The sequence below is a fragment of the Planococcus citri genome, chromosome 5, assembly GCF_950023065.1.
Source record: "Planococcus citri chromosome 5, ihPlaCitr1.1, whole genome shotgun sequence".
NCBI classification, from domain to species: domain Eukaryota; kingdom Metazoa; phylum Arthropoda; class Insecta; order Hemiptera; family Pseudococcidae; genus Planococcus; species Planococcus citri.
Genome location: NC_088681.1, coordinates 70,196,024 through 70,211,908, shown reverse-complemented (window position 1 = coordinate 70,211,908; position 15,885 = coordinate 70,196,024). Strand labels below are relative to the sequence as shown.

At 33.5% G+C, this 15,885-nt stretch overlaps 1 protein-coding gene across 1 annotated transcript in view; it reads right to left on the bottom strand.

Annotated features, from left to right (window-relative positions):
- Positions 1-856, bottom strand: part of Tmem63 (transmembrane protein 63) — a 43,326-nt gene extending 42,470 nt beyond the window's left edge. The window contains exons 1-2 of the mRNA XM_065369652.1: positions 524-856; positions 88-229 (exon numbers count right to left, since the gene is read on the bottom strand). Of these exons, the coding sequence (XP_065225724.1) occupies positions 88-219 (132 nt within the window). The 5' untranslated portion in view covers positions 220-229; positions 524-856. The remainder of the gene's footprint in view (positions 1-87; positions 230-523) is intronic.
- Between the last annotated feature and the right edge of the window lie 15,029 nt (positions 857-15,885).

Here is a 15,885-nt window from a genome sequence, read left to right as displayed (position 1 = left end):
GAAGGCTACCGATTTACGATTTCCTAAGGTCAACGACACGTTATCAGTACACATCAGATGCTCAATTATGGATGCAGTGCAACTTACCAGCCATCCTGCGAAATTCAGTATCAAATTTTCAGGTACTCCTTCATATCCGGGTGTAAATTTCAACGCCGAAGTTTTATTGAAAGTCGAATAACTATTGCATTTGCCTACGATATCAGTGGTCTCGACCATAATTGTAAACCTGCCAAAGCAAAACACCAAACTGATAAGTCTTACTCGTGTTAGAAACAGTACTTAGACTACGGTAATTTGTTAAATTAACTCGTAAATGCGTCAATTCGTCGTCTGCTGGTACTTTAATTGAATCATCAAAAGTCAACGAGATATTATTACATGTAATTCGATACCAATTTACTCAACTGTACGACGAGTAGTCGACGAATAAGGGTAGTTTATGTGTAAGTTTCTCTTTACGATTGCAGCAAATTAAGTATATGAATTACGATTTATGATTTTTTGAATTATAGATACTTACGGTTAACAATTTGGCCAATATTCCATCGTATATCCTTCACAACTGGTTCACACACCGCACTATTTAAAAATTTCACGCATTTTCGATACACTGCAAACGACAAATAAACAGATAACTTTTCGTTAACATATCGAACATCGGTATTTCGCGAATGAATAAAACGTACAGCGAGGGAAAAAACGGACTTTGTAGTGATTTTAATTTACAATTTTTAGAATTAAATTAACGTAAGTGATTTAACAACCTTTAAACTTAAAGAGTAATTAGCGAAAACCCTCGGATATCCACGACAAACTGAAACTAGTAGACAAATCAAAGACAGTGACGGTCGACGACAAGTTTTCAGTAGTGAGGCGGATTATACCTGCGTTATTTACGTCATCCACTATGCGTAGTTTTTTTTCGCAACCGAGGTGTGCCAATTCGGCGAATGCGAAGCTTTCGTTCGTTCGTTAATTTTACATTTTTTTTAAAATTAATTAAATTAAATAAAAAAATCAAGAGTGTAGTAATTAGTAATTTAATTACTTAGTATAGTAGCCTAATTTGGTGCGAACTGGCCTATGATGGCTATGATGTTGGCTGGTGATCAGGCCATTTTTTAAGAAATGTTCACTGGGTGGGCAAGGGGACAGTGGCATAGCCAGAGGGAGGGGTGAAGGCCATTGCCCCCACTCACGAGTAAAAATTTGAAATGAAACATGCAAAAATGGCCTTTTTATCATTTTTGGGATCTAATTTTTCAAAAAGTGTTCCCTCTCGCTCTATTCAAGCAGGAATTTTACTACTGTTTTTATAAAATCATTACACATCATGAAAGGTTTTCAGAAAATCACCTCTAAAATCGAGTTGTTCTGTTCAGATAAAAATGAAAAATTTGCGTTTTCCATATGCTTTGAGTATTATGAGTATTTCTAGAATTTTTCTGCTTTTCGCATTACAAATTTGTTTTGGAAAATTTGCAATTTTAGAAGCAGAACAGCGTCAATTTTGATGAAAGAATTTGGTTTGTCTAATGTCAACATTTTTCAAATTCAACTACAGATTTTTTGAAATTCTAATTGTGTAGAAGAGAATCAAATTGGCCCGAGCGAAGCGAGGGCAGAAGCTTCGGAAAATTCGTTGTTCAATGAGTAGAAGAACATAATTTTTAATGTAAGAATTCGATTTTTCAAATTTCAACTTTTTCTAAATTTCATTACTACTTAATGGTGTCTTGAAATTCTAATTGCAAAGAAGTAAATATCGAATTGGCCCGAGCGAAGCGAGGGCAAAAGTTTTTCAAAATTTATAGGTTTTAGAAGTAAAACAACAATAATTTTAAAGTAAATAGTCTCCACTGCAGACATTTAAAAAAAATGCTTTCCAAGCACAGTTATGAATAATTTGAGAAAAAGAAAATCAAGTTAGCCCGAGCGAAGCGAGGGCAAAAGCTTTTGAAAAAAATAATAATTTAGAGAATAGATTGGTGATTTTGAGTGCAAATTAAACATTTTCTTGGGCAAATCGAATTTACTGGGTGGGCAAAGCTAAGTCACTGGGTGGGCATTTGCCCATGCACTTATATGTTAAAAAATGGCCTGCTGGTGATCGCCAGGGGCCCTGATGACCCGAAACACCAAGGGACTTCATGTCAAAAACTCATTAAAGTCAAAACCAGTAAAACCACACTCTCTCCAAGTGTAAACAAACCTCATAACCTCACGTCGTCAAGTCTAAACATGAATTTTTGCAAGCTTTTGGTTTTGACTTCACTTTGCTCGAACCTGTTTGCCTTTCTTTTATTTCATAATTAAAAATTAAAATTTTCAATTACTCAATATTCGAATTTTGAAATTGTGGAGTCAAAAAATAGGTAGACTCATCAGTCATCTCTCGAAAATCAAAATACGAATTTTTGAAATTTGCCCTTGCTCCGTGTGGGCTCCTGTGTTTTTTTTTCAAATTGAATTTCTTAAACGTACAATATCATCTATGTTGAGCCAATTACTCCAAGTCCAAGTTGTCAAAGATACTTTTTTTTTTTTTTTAATTCAATAATTCAATTTTTGCATACATCTCGAAGAAAAAAAAAATGCTGATAATATATCAGTAGGTAAGTGACTAATTTGCGAAAGTATCGACATACTTATACACTTTCGTATTGATTTTCGACAGTCCAACTACCATATGCAAAACAGTCAAAATCCATCTTTCTTCCAAAAATAGATAAAAATCTCACCTTTTGTCAAACTTTCGAAATACCTATATGTGTGGGCGCATACGGAAAGGGACCTACCGACCAAAACATAAATTTTACAGGAGAGTCGTTTAAAGTTTTGCGCGAGGTTATTTCTCTTGTTGTTACTGTAAGATTACGTAGGGGTATTCCAACTTCGAAGGTCCTACACTTTACCACACACTCACACACGCCCTCCAATGACCTCTACCGGTCAGATTATGCACTGCATTCAAGTTTTTTCGATTATGAATTCTGGCATGGTTCACTTAGAACTCTTAGAAGCGAAAAATTTCGATGAAATAGGAGTTATTGGCGAGTTTGGGTGGTTCCATTCGATTCTCTAAGAGTTCCTACAACAATTTCAGGAAAAAAAAAAATTTTAATTTTTTGGTCGGTAGGTTCCTTTCCGTACGCGCCCTCACATATAGTCCGGCATATGACAATAGGAATAATTGCACCCCTCCCCCCGACGATCCTCCGTGGCAACTTTTTTCTTTAAGGGGACATCCTAAGGAACATTTTAAAGCAAACTTGCCCAAAAAAAAGCTGGACTTACTTACAAAATGGCGGCAATTTTCATTGACAGGTCAGCAGAAATCGCAGATTTTGCGTTTCAACATAGAACTTGCACGAGATTTTTAAACCTTTACAATGGTATATCGAAAAATCATGCAAAAATTTATCACCTCTCAAAATTTAAAGTGCTAAAGTACGTTTTTCGATTTTTGGTGAATTTTTGAAAATCAAATTTAGGCCAAAAATGAGGGGAAAAAATCAAAATTTTACCAAATTGACCAAGAAAGCTGAAATTTGAGATATACCCGATTTTCGATATGACAAATCGATTGGGAACGGTTTCAACCCGTTTTGAGCAGTTCTGGAGCCTCCAGCAGATTTTTGAAAATCGAAATCCCCACGAAATTCCATTAAATTGGAGTTGTATACTTAGGTATAGCTGAAATGTATTCTAAAAACTAATTTCAATATGCTACAAAGTACTGCAGGTGAATTCCAAGTCGTTTTGGAGCCTCCAGCGACTTTTTGAATACTCCTAAACCCTCCAGCAGATGTTTGAATTTTAAATTTTCACAAAATTTCATCAAATGGAGAGGGAAAAGCTGAAATGTACTCTACACTTCAATTTTAACACCATGTGAAGACGTCTTCAGGTGAGTTCAAGTCATTTTAGAGCCTCCAGCGACTTTTTTGAAAATTACTGGAGCCTCCAGTAGATTTTTGAAACTTGAAATTTCCCCAACATTTGATCAAACTGAGATAGGGAGTCGAAATTCATTCTGCAAACTAATTTCAATACGCTACGAAGTTGACTGCAGGTGTATTTCAAGACGTTTTGTAGCCCCAGCGACTTTTTGAAGGGTTGTATGGCGTTTCCTTTTTTGGAAAATTGAAATTTCCTAAAAGAAGCTGGAAGCTTCAAAACCATTTGAAACCACCATGTAGTCTGCGAAGTAAATTTCAGCTTGCCAACTCCATTCGATAAATTAATGTTGCGGGAATTTCAAGTTTCAAAAATCTACTGGAGGCTCCAGTAATTTTCAGAAAAGTCGCTGAAGGCTCTAAAATGACTTGAACCCACCTGAAGTCGCCTTCAGAGGGTGTTAAAATCGGAGTTTAGAGTAAATTTCAGGTTTCCATCTCCATTTGATGAAATTTTGTGAAAATTTAAAGTTTCAAACATCTGCTGGAGACTTTAGGAATTTTCAAAAAGTCGCTGGAGGCTCCAAAACGACTTGAAATTACAGTACTTCATAGCGTATTGAAATTAGCAGCTTTGCAACTCCAATTTGATAGAATTTCGTGGGAATTTCGAGTTTCAAAAATCTGCTGGGGGCTCCAGAACTGCTCAAAACGGGTTGAAACCGTTCCCAATCGATTTGGCATGTCGAAAATAGGGTGTATCCCAAATTTCAGCTTTCTTGGTCAATTTGGTAAAATTTTGATTTTTTCCCCTCATTTTTGGCCTAAATTCGATTTTTAAAAATTCACCAAAAATCGAAAAACGCACTTTAGCACTTGAAATTTTGAGAGGTGATAAATTTTTGCATGATCTTTCGATCTACCATGGTAAAGTTTGAAAAATTTCGTGCAAGTTCTATGTTGAAACGCAAAATCTGCGATTTCGGCTGACCTGTCAATCAAAATTGCCGCCATTTTGTAAGTAAGTCCATCTTTTTTTTGGGCAAGTTTGCTTTAAAATGTTCCTTAGGATGTCCCCTTAAAGAAAAAAGTTGTCACGGAGGATCGGCGGGCGGTGGGGGGGGGGTGCAATTACTCCTATTGTCATATGCCGGACCAATAGCCTCGTTTATTTCTTCCCAAAAATTGTCACTTTTTCGCAAAAAAAATTCAATAAGGATCTGTTCCCCTCCTAAAAATTACCTAAAAATCCCACTTTTTTGCCTAAAAAAATATCAATATAAACAAAAAATGTGTACGTGCCATTTTCAACGAAGATTGCGAAAAAGTATATTTTTTTTGAGAAATAAGTGCCAAAAATTCGTGCTTTTCCCCAAAAACAATCAGTTTGGCTGTTCGCTCAAAATTCCCAAAACTCTCGGTTTTTTGCAAAAAATTCTAAAAAGTTTCATTTTTTCTCAAAAATTGTCCAAAAGTTGCCCTTATTGCTGAAAATTCTAGCTTTTTCGCAGTTGAGGAGTTTTGATTTTTTATGTAAAATTGCCATATTAAGTTGCAAAATAAAAAATCAAAAAGATGTACTCAATTTTTTATTCTTAAAAAATAATTGCTAATTTTTACCTACTTAATTAGGTATCACATTATTGCTTTAAATTTTTTTTTTTCGAAATTATCTACAGGCTCGTTTTAGGTATTTGCCAGAAATTGTCAATGTATCTCTTTGACCCTGCTGTTTACCAAAAATTTTTAAAAAACCATCGCTTCTAAAAATACCTACACCTACATACTTTAGTCGTTTTTTCGGAAAATTTAAAATTGTCCAAATGTATTGCCAAAATTCTTACTTTTATGTCAGAAAATTGTCAAAAAGTCTCGATTTTTCATCAAAAAGTTTTGAAATAGTTCTTTCAAAATTAAATGCCTACATTTCAATTCGTAATACTTATTCTATGTACTCTTTTTTTTAAATGATTTTTTTCTGTTTTGTTCGCATTTTGTCACTTTTTTGTCTGCTTTTCAATTACTCTTTGGTTACTTTTTCGAGTTTTTTCAGTTACCTTGCTTCACTCGTGTCTTTTTACTTTTCATTTTCAATATTCAAATTTTTTAAAACTCATCATTCAGTTGGATCAAAAGAAATAAGCAAAGTTTTTCAAACATTGTTTTTATTACTCGAAATTTGAATTTTTGAATGCTTTTGCCTTACTTTGCTATTCTAAAATGAAAATAACAATTTTTCAATGAACCCAACTTAAAATGAGTTTATATAAATTAGCAAAATAATAATTGTAGGTAATTTCATCTTTGATTTTCAACTCTCCCTGGAGAGGAAGGAGACCTTACTGTCATCACCCAATAAAGGTTAATGATTTTGAATTTTTTTTCACTACTCGAATTACCCAAAATTGAATTGAAATTTTGACACCTCAAGAAGATGAGATATTGCTGCACAATGAGCAATACAAACTATTCTAAAGATTATGATCATGGTAGATAGGCAGATATGAAGTAATACGTAAGTACACAAATGAAAAAACACATTTTTTGAAAAGTGATTTATGCACAAAAATAAGTTAAACAATAGGTAAAGAATGAAATGAGGAATAATCTACGAAGAAACATTTCTCTGTGAATAAAATATAGCCTACCTATACATATTACATACCTATAGTAACTTAAGTAACAGCCGTACCCCGTACCTACAGGATAGGTAGGTATCTTTTTATATTTACTATCGTGAAAAAAAAAAAAAAAACAAAAAAAAAAAAAAAAGGAAACTAGCAATTTAAATATCACATGGGAATAATCTCAAAATTATCATTATATTTTGAAGAGAAAAATTGGTAGGATAAATTCTATGAAGTCCTAAACTTGACCAAAATAAACTTTGAGTTTTTCTCCAAGTACTGAACTTGAATACATTAAAAGAATGGTCCAGCGGTCCCCGAGTGCTTGAATGGAGAAACTTATGTGATGCATAGGTACTCCCAAAATGAGAATTTTCTCTGAGTTTTGGACCTCAACTCTGAGTGGTTCTTGAGTAATTCCTCAAAAATCGAAAATCGTTTTCAACACACATTTTCAGCTAATCCATTAGTGTATGATGTCATATGAACACAGTTGAACATGTTTAAAATCCTTTCAAGCAAATGCAATACCAAAATTTGCTTGCAAGGATAAAATTCCCCGAAAAAAAGATAACCAGGAGTCTTATCTTAAAAAGTCTTTCCACATCTCAAATTTGGGCTTTGTACGTAGCTTTCATAGTTTCCATAATCATTTTTATCACCCAGTAAGTCAGTGACATCCGGCAATATGTATATAGACAAGAAATAAAATTACATTACCTACCTCATTTCGAATCCAACTCATAGGAGCATAGGACATTTTGAACGCATTTTGTTAAGTCGTCAAACTATTCTACTTGTTGTGTAGCGAAAAAAAAAATGGAGAACTGCGAACATATTCCGTTTAATTAATGTGAGGAGCAAGTACGCAAAAACTGTGGAAGAAAAACCGTCGTAGACCTCGTCGCGTTGTAGAGCAGTAAGGAATTTTTTTTTGGATCCAATGTAATTGAAAAAAAGAAATAGGCCATATACTTATAGGTAATTGAATTGAACAATAAAAATTTCATTAAAATTAATTGACAATTCTTTTTGTTTTTTTATAGGTACTTAGATTTTTTGGGGGCGTTGGCGGTAATTTTCCTTTTATTTTTGATGGATCGATGTTACCGAGATTTTTTGAGGGGCAAAAAGTTTACCTATTGTTGAGAATTGAATCTCGACAAATCGAGAGTGCGCCTGTGGAAGCGTGCGTGAGTGCGTAAAATCAGTTTATGAAAAGGGTTAAATCAAAAATCAGCTATAATCTAGTAATACATTTGAAGTAAATTTAAACAGAAAGGGCGTCGGTCGACGAGAAAGGGTCAATAAAGATATAATTTTTTATAGTACGAAATTAACATACTGAGAAGCTGAAATATAAGCATTCAACAGATAGGTACCTACTCATTTTCTCAATTCACTAAAAAAAAAATCATTACCAAGGTGCAATAAATCCATTGGACCGGCGCTCAATTGAGCTATACTGTGATCCCCTCGCCCTCTTGGGGGGGGGGCAGAACGATCATGGCAATATGGGTGTCATTTCCATGTGATTGGAATTTCCTGAGCGCACGAATATGACGTCAATTCTTCGATTAGAAGGTCCTAAGTCAAATGAGCCTAGGATTGGGAAGTGTTACCCCTCCCCCCTCTTATTTTTTGAGTCCAGATTTTTTTAGACCATAATAATTACTCAACAGATAACTCATTTTTTCGGGAAGGGGGGGGGTCACAGCAGCTCAATTGAAGGCGCAATAGATTTATTGCATCTTGGTAATTTTGTCTTGGGATTTACTTGTATTTCGTCAAAGGTCCCTCTTGAGATCCTCTACAAAGCAGTGTATCCGGCATTTTGTTACATCTCACAGCATTTGTATCCAAGACAAAATTACCAAGATGCAATAAATCTATTGCGCCTTCAATTGAGCTGCTGTGACCCCCCCCCCTTCCCGAAAAAATGAGTTATCTGTTAAGTAATTATTATGGTCTTAAAAAATCTGGACTCAAAAAATAAGAGGGGGGAGGGATAACAGTTCCCAATCCTAGGCTCATTTGACTTAGGACCTTCTAATCGAAGAATTGACATCATATTCGTGCGCTCAGGAAATTCCAATCACATGGAAATGACACCCATATTGCCATGATCGTTCTACCCCCCCCCCCCCCCTAAGAGGGCGAGGGGATCACAGTATAGCTCAATTGAGGGCCAATCCAATGGATTTATTGCACCTTGGTAATGATTTTTTTTTTAGTGAAATTTGGATAATGTAAAATAAATTATAAGTAAGAAGTAAAGGATGGGCTATACTGAATTTAAGGGTACTTATATATTCCCTTAACTTATACTTTAGCTTGGTTTATACTGAATTTAATGTCCATTAACCTAAAATTTGCCTTTGTTCAACTTCTAGGGTTAAGTTTAAGTTTACGGTTAAATTCAGTATAGCCCCTCCTTAAGTATGGTAGAATCTAAATTCGCATTTATTTTCGTTAATTCAATTAAGTATGTTTGTTTCAGTTTATTTGACCGTGTTTGGAATTAATGGAATAATCGTTATACCAATTCCGGCAATGATTTGCCTATTTATTTTAACCTGTCTTGTTTATATGTGGTTCAACTGCAAAATAAAAAACGATCTAACGAGTAACGAAAACCGTACGTCATATGTAGATGCAGTAGGTAAGATTTTTTGTTTGGTGTTTAGGCTATCTTTGTATTGGATCTAATGTAAGGTAAAGTGGGGTAATTCCGATAGCAAGCCCTAGCTTTGTTGCAAAACACATTTTGGCACAAATGATGAAGAAAGTAGGTAGTTTTAGTGCTAACCTACACCCATTAATGATCAGATGGTTCATCTGTTCTGTTTTGTCAAGTCTGTGCAGTGTTCAAAATCTGAATGCCCAAATCCTTTGCCGCAAAAAACAGTGCACTTTTGAAACTCGTTTTTATTGTTCAAAACTTGTTGAAAAATTCTGTTTAGAAGCTGATATTTGATGAATACGTGTTAAAGTGTCAGTACCTCTTTTGATTTTGCATTTATAATTATTTGTTTGGTGGCATTAAATTATTAAACATGTGGATCATTTTTCATGCTGTGGGGTAATTCCGATAGCCCCAGTAAAATTGTCCTGCAATGTTTTTTTCGCTGTTTTGATGTATTATAGTTTTAGGGGGTCGAAATTATCAAAGAAAATCCTCAAAACGGGGCATTTTTCTCTAGTTGGTCTAGTTTTCAAAAATTATGCCTCAAAAATGCATATTTGTAAAAAAAATTTAATTTTTGTTCTAATGATTCAATTTTTACGTGAAATAAAAACCTAAATATGCAATAAATGGTATATTTCAACATTACTGGCTCGGAATTACACTGGGAGAATTCCTTTCCTTACAAAACTCATTATCGGAATTACCCCATTTTCAGGGTAATTCTGATAACTCAACCTTCCAAAATGTTTTTCCAATTATATGTATGAAGCCTTCACACAAATCACTCTTCAATATAGTCAATGTGTAGCTGAAGGACGCAGGAATAAAGTTGTTACATCATTTTTGCCCCAAAATGTACAGGAAATCCAAAAAATGAGAAATTGCTAAAATTTTGAATTTTGCCATCGGAATTACCCCACTTTACAATTGAAAAAATAAATAAATATATAGGTATATATTTGTACAATGTACATTCACTAGCGGTCTCAGACGTCACCTTTACCCCAGTGTTCCCAACCTCGGGGATTATTCCTTGAATAGAGGGATTTTTCAACACTTTGGACAATTCAGGAATTTTTTGTCATGAATTTAATGATTTTTGGGATTTTTGGACATTTTCAGGGATAAAAATGTATTTTATTGTATTTTTATACGAAATTTTTAATAAAAAAATGTGAAAATGAAAAGTTTCAAGTTTTATCTGAGAGAAATTGAGATATCGTTTCACTACAAGTTCGAGAAGACGAGCCATTCGTATATGATTCGTATTTTTTCATATTTATATCTTCATTTGTTGCAGAATTTTTGATTTATTATTCAAACTCAACGTGTTTAGGCGATTTTCCGAACCTAAATCTCTGATGGGAAGGAGATATGGCCAGATATTTTCACCTGTCGGCTGTCACGTACTGTATTTTAAGGGCGTATTCATAGACGTTAACACTTAGCTTGGCTAAGTGATAAATTTTTAAGCAATTTTTCCAGGCATAATTGGATTTTTGAAAAAAAAATTATTTTATAGATAAATTGAGAGATTGAATTCCGAAGTATCGATTTCTCATTTTAAAAATATGACATTTTTATTCGTTTATGAGAAAAATTGAATCAAAATTCACTTTTTAGCCAAGTGATCCCCAAGTAGGTAATGTCTAATGTCTATTAACAGCTTACTGCCAATATCCTCTAAAAATTACAAAAAATTGTCAACGGGATCTCCAAACCAGAATTTCACACCAACAACGAAATTACAAATAAAAGCAAAAATGATTTTCAGACAATATCTCAACGCCAACAAAACATTAGTGGCAAAATTCCATCGTAAAATTAAAATTTTCAAGAAAAACTTCATTTGACATGTTCATTTTCCTGTTCATACTTAATTTACACATTATTTTTCATATTTTACTCATTTCTCATCCTAAACAGAAACAAATGAATTACTTAATCAACCCTGTTTTCTAATAGAAAAACGGAAATTTAACAATACTAATTTTATAACAAATTAACGCTCGATTAGGCAACTTTTCTAACATATGTGAATAGAAATCATACGTCTCAACAAACTCATTGCTCATTGGTATATGTATTTTCCGACAACAAAAGATATGTAGCATTTTCATTCAAAATTGAAATGCCTACAAAATGGCTAAACGCGATATCAAAATTTGCTTGCCCAGGACAGAATTCCCCGAAAATCTTTGAAAATTTTGATTTTCCAGTAATGTCTTTTATTAAATCTCCGAGAATTTTGATTTTCCCTTTTTATTTTTATTTTTTTAACATCGATAGTGTGAGACATTCAAAATTTTCTCCTTTCCCTTCTTGATCCAAAATTTGTACCGTTTCCTACATTATATGAATATTGCTCGCAAGTCTCAATCAACATGTTTCCTACACGCAGATGACCAGATACTGATACACGTGTGCTTGCAGCTTCACAATTGGTCCAGCGGTTACATTGAAAAATCGCCCACAAAAAAATACATATGTATACATCCACTAGCGGTCTGAGACATCACCTTTGCCCACCAACAACTAACAGCTGGGCTGCCAATATCCTCTAAAAATTTCAAAAAAATGTCAACGGGATCCGAAATCAGAATTTCATACCAACAACGAAATTAAAAATAGAAGCGAAAATGATTTTCAGACAATTTCAACGCCAACAAAACATTGGTGGCAAAATTCCATCATAAAATTAAAATTTTCAAGAAAACCTTCATTTGACATGTAATGTTCATTTTCCTATTCATAATTTGCTCATTGCCGAAACAAATGAATATGCTTCAGTTTATATCACAATACATAAACATGTAGTAAACATAAATATAATCATTCCAACTACCAGTATGACTATAATAGTACTGCTTCCAATGGAGGTAAGGTACAATGTCTGTTGATACTGGCTTGGCTTGTTCATACATCTACAGTTCAGATATTAATTTTGAAAAATTTTAAAAAAAATCATAACTCAAAATATTTAAAAATCAAGCAATATAATAATTATTGAAAGTAACAAAATTTTTAAAAGTAAAAGGGTTTGAAAAAATTGAGAATTTTTGAAATGTTGAGATTCTTTAGATACTTTACCTACTTGTAATATATTAGATAAGTATTAAGTATTGATTGAAAAATCGTTTAAGGGTCGTTCTACTACCTGACAAGGGAACCTCGAACCTCTTGAGGTGTCCGCCTCCGATTTGAACAGGATCGCGATTTTTGGAAACACCATGGTCTAAAACTCCCAAAACCAAATTTTCAGCTGCTCAACTTCATTTTTCGATTTTAGGCGAACGTTTGAAAATTCAAAATTGCCTGTTTTTGGTGATTTATGCTTTTTTTAAAAAAAAGTACGTACTTGATCAGTAAAAATGATCAAAATAAGTCCCTTAAAGTGATATTAGTTCCCTAAATCCAAATTTCACCATTTCCAGCCATTCATGGAGCCTCCAGCGCGATTTTTCAATTTCTTCGGAATTTTGAATACGCTCCAGAAGGCGTGAATATGAAGTTGGGCAGCTAAAAATCGAGTTGCGTGTTATACCCGAGCTGTTAATACATAAAAATATCCAAAAAATCAAAAGTTTCCCGTTTTCGAGGAAATTTTCAAAATTTGCACGAGTCGGTGTATTTCTATACAGCGATTTGTCTTTTTTTGGAAATAATTTTTGGGAATTTGGCGCTCAAGGATGGCATCAAATATATTCTTATGTGTTAAAGCTCATCATCTTCCAAACCCAAACACCAAATAATATTGAAATCAAAAAAAAAGCCAGAATGATTTTCAGACAATCTCAACGCCAACAAAACATTGGTGACAAAATTCTATCATAAAATTAAAATTTTCAAGATAAAACTTCATTTTACATAGTACGTAAGTATATTGTTCATTTTCATTTCCATATTTTACGTAAGTATTTCACATCATAAACAAAAACAACCGAATTAATCAACCCCGTTTTCTAATAGAAAAACAGAAATTCAGACAGTGATGAAATTTTGGTGATATATAGGTACCATCAAAATAATTTAATCCGCCAAGTTACAGACCTGTATCTTGAGTGTCTCTTAAGTAATGGGTTAGTTACTCAAAACAGCCTCAGACCTTTTTCTCCAGATTGACTCGACCAATTTTTTTCAAACGTAGACCAATGCGTAGCTATACACCATGGGGCTTCCATGAAAAAATTTTGAGCTCCCCCCCACTATTTTTCCCTCTCAAATATTCGACTCAAAGTTTGAGGGCCTTCCTTACCTATGAAGTACGTTTTTAGATACCTTATTGACTCAAGAGTAACATATATTTTTTCCAAAATTGTATTTCATTGCACATGGACAAAAACGAGGGGAGAACAATAAGGTCATATTGAGCAAAAGAAGGACAATAATCGTCAACATATAGGTAACTGAGAAGCTGAGATATAAGTATTCAACAGGTAGGTACACATTTTCTCAATTCACTAAAAAAAAAAAAATCATTCCCAAGGTGCAATAAATCCATTGGACCCTCAATTGAGCTTTACTGTGATCCCCTCGCCCTCTTGAGGGAGGGAGTAGAACGATCATGGCAATATGGCGTGTCATTTCCATGTGATTGGAATTTTCTGAGCGCACGAATATGATGTCAATTCTTTGATTGGAGGGCCCTAAGTCAAATGAGCCTAGGATTGGGCACTGTTACCCCTCCCCTCCTCTTATTTTTTGAGTCTAGATTTTTTTAGACCGTAATAATTACTTAACAGATAACTCATTTTTTCGGGAAGAGGGGGGGGGGTCACAGCAGCTCAATTGAAGGCGCAATAGATTTATTGCATCTTAGCAATTTTGTCTTGGAATAAATTAAGTATAAGTAAGAAGTAAGTATGGTAGAGTCTAAATTCGCATTTATTTTCGTTAATTTAATTAAGTATGTTTGTTTCAGTTTATTTGACCGTATGTGGAATTTATGGAATAATTGTGATACCAATTCCGGCAAGGATTTATCTATTTATTTTATCCTGTCTTGTTTATTATGTGGTTCAACTAAAAAATAAAAAACGATCTAAGGAAAAGTGTACGTCATAGATGCAGTTAGATTTTTTTTTGGGGTGTTTATTTTTGTATTGGATCTACCTAATGTAATTGAAAAAATAAATATAGGTATATAATTATATGTAAGTAATTGCATACGTATGTGATTAGAAGTATATTCAGGAATCTACAAGTAGGGAAAATGATGATATCGCGGTTGTGGTAATTATTCCAGTCATTAACTCATTATTCTCATGGTAGGTACCTTATAATTGTAATAACTTTGAGTCATCTGGAAAAGTGTATAAGCCTGCGTGTTATCGTTGTGGAAAACTAGGCCATGTTTCGAAAAACTGCTATTCCAAAGAATGCATTTGTTACCATCATCTTCAATTAACGAATGTAAATTTACGGAACATCCCTGATTTAGCAGAACATCGGATCTTTCTGGAATTATTGGTCATGAAACCAGACCTTCTTTTTTGACAATTTTGACCAAAAAAAAAACAACCTTTTGAGCAATTTTGACAAAAACAGGATTTATTTGGCAATTTTGAAAAAAACAGAGATTTTACAGTAATTTAGCAAAAATTAGCACTTTTTGGTGTTTTGAGAAAGAAGGTTTGTTTTTGTGACGATTTTGATGAAAAAGAAAGAAAGACAAAAAACAGTAATTACAAAAGCAGACACATGAGTGGGGATGGTAATTTATTTCACTAAATCTTTGAAAATTTTGATTTTCTAGTAATTTCTTTCATTAAATCTCTGAAAATTTTTATTTTTATTTTTTATTTTTTTCAACATCGTTTTTGCGAGATTTTCAAAAATGTTTCTCTCCCTTCTTGATCCAAAATTTGCACCGTTTCCTATATTATGAATACTGCTCGTAGTCTCAATCAACATGTTTCCTACATGCAGATGACCAGATACTGATACACGTGTGCTTGCCGCCTCACAATTGGCCCAACGGTTACATTGAAACACCGCCTATACAAAAATACATAGGTACACTTTCACTAGTGGTCTGAGACGTCACCTTTGCCCACCAACAAAACATTAGTGGCAAAATTCCATCGTAAAATTAACATTTTCAAGAAAAACTTCATTTTCCTTTTCATAATTTACACATTTTCATATTTTACTCATTTCTCATCATATAAATAGAAACAACTGAATTAATCAATCCTGTTTTCCAATAGAAAAACAGAAATTTCAGAATATTTACATATTATTGTATAACAAATTAAAACTTTCCATTTAAAAACGCCTCGAAAGACTCGATTAGGCAACTTTTCTAACATATGTGAGTAAAAATCATACGTCCCAACAAATTCATTTGGTAAATTTTCCGACAACAAAAGATAGCATTTTCATTAAGAATTAAAATGCCTACGAAATGGCGCTAAACGCGATATCAAAATTTGAATGCTACGATAAAATTCCCCGAAAAAGGATAACCAGGTACACAAGTCACAAATCTTATCTTAAACAAGAAAGTCGAGGAATGAGTGTGGACAAAAATGAAATTATTACCACCTCATCATATGCGAAATTCAAAGGATTCAAGTAAAACAGTCGAAATTTATTGTTATTAAAAAAAATGGAGAGAAACCCATTTGAAATAACAAGTAAGTAATGTAAATTTTCATATTTACTG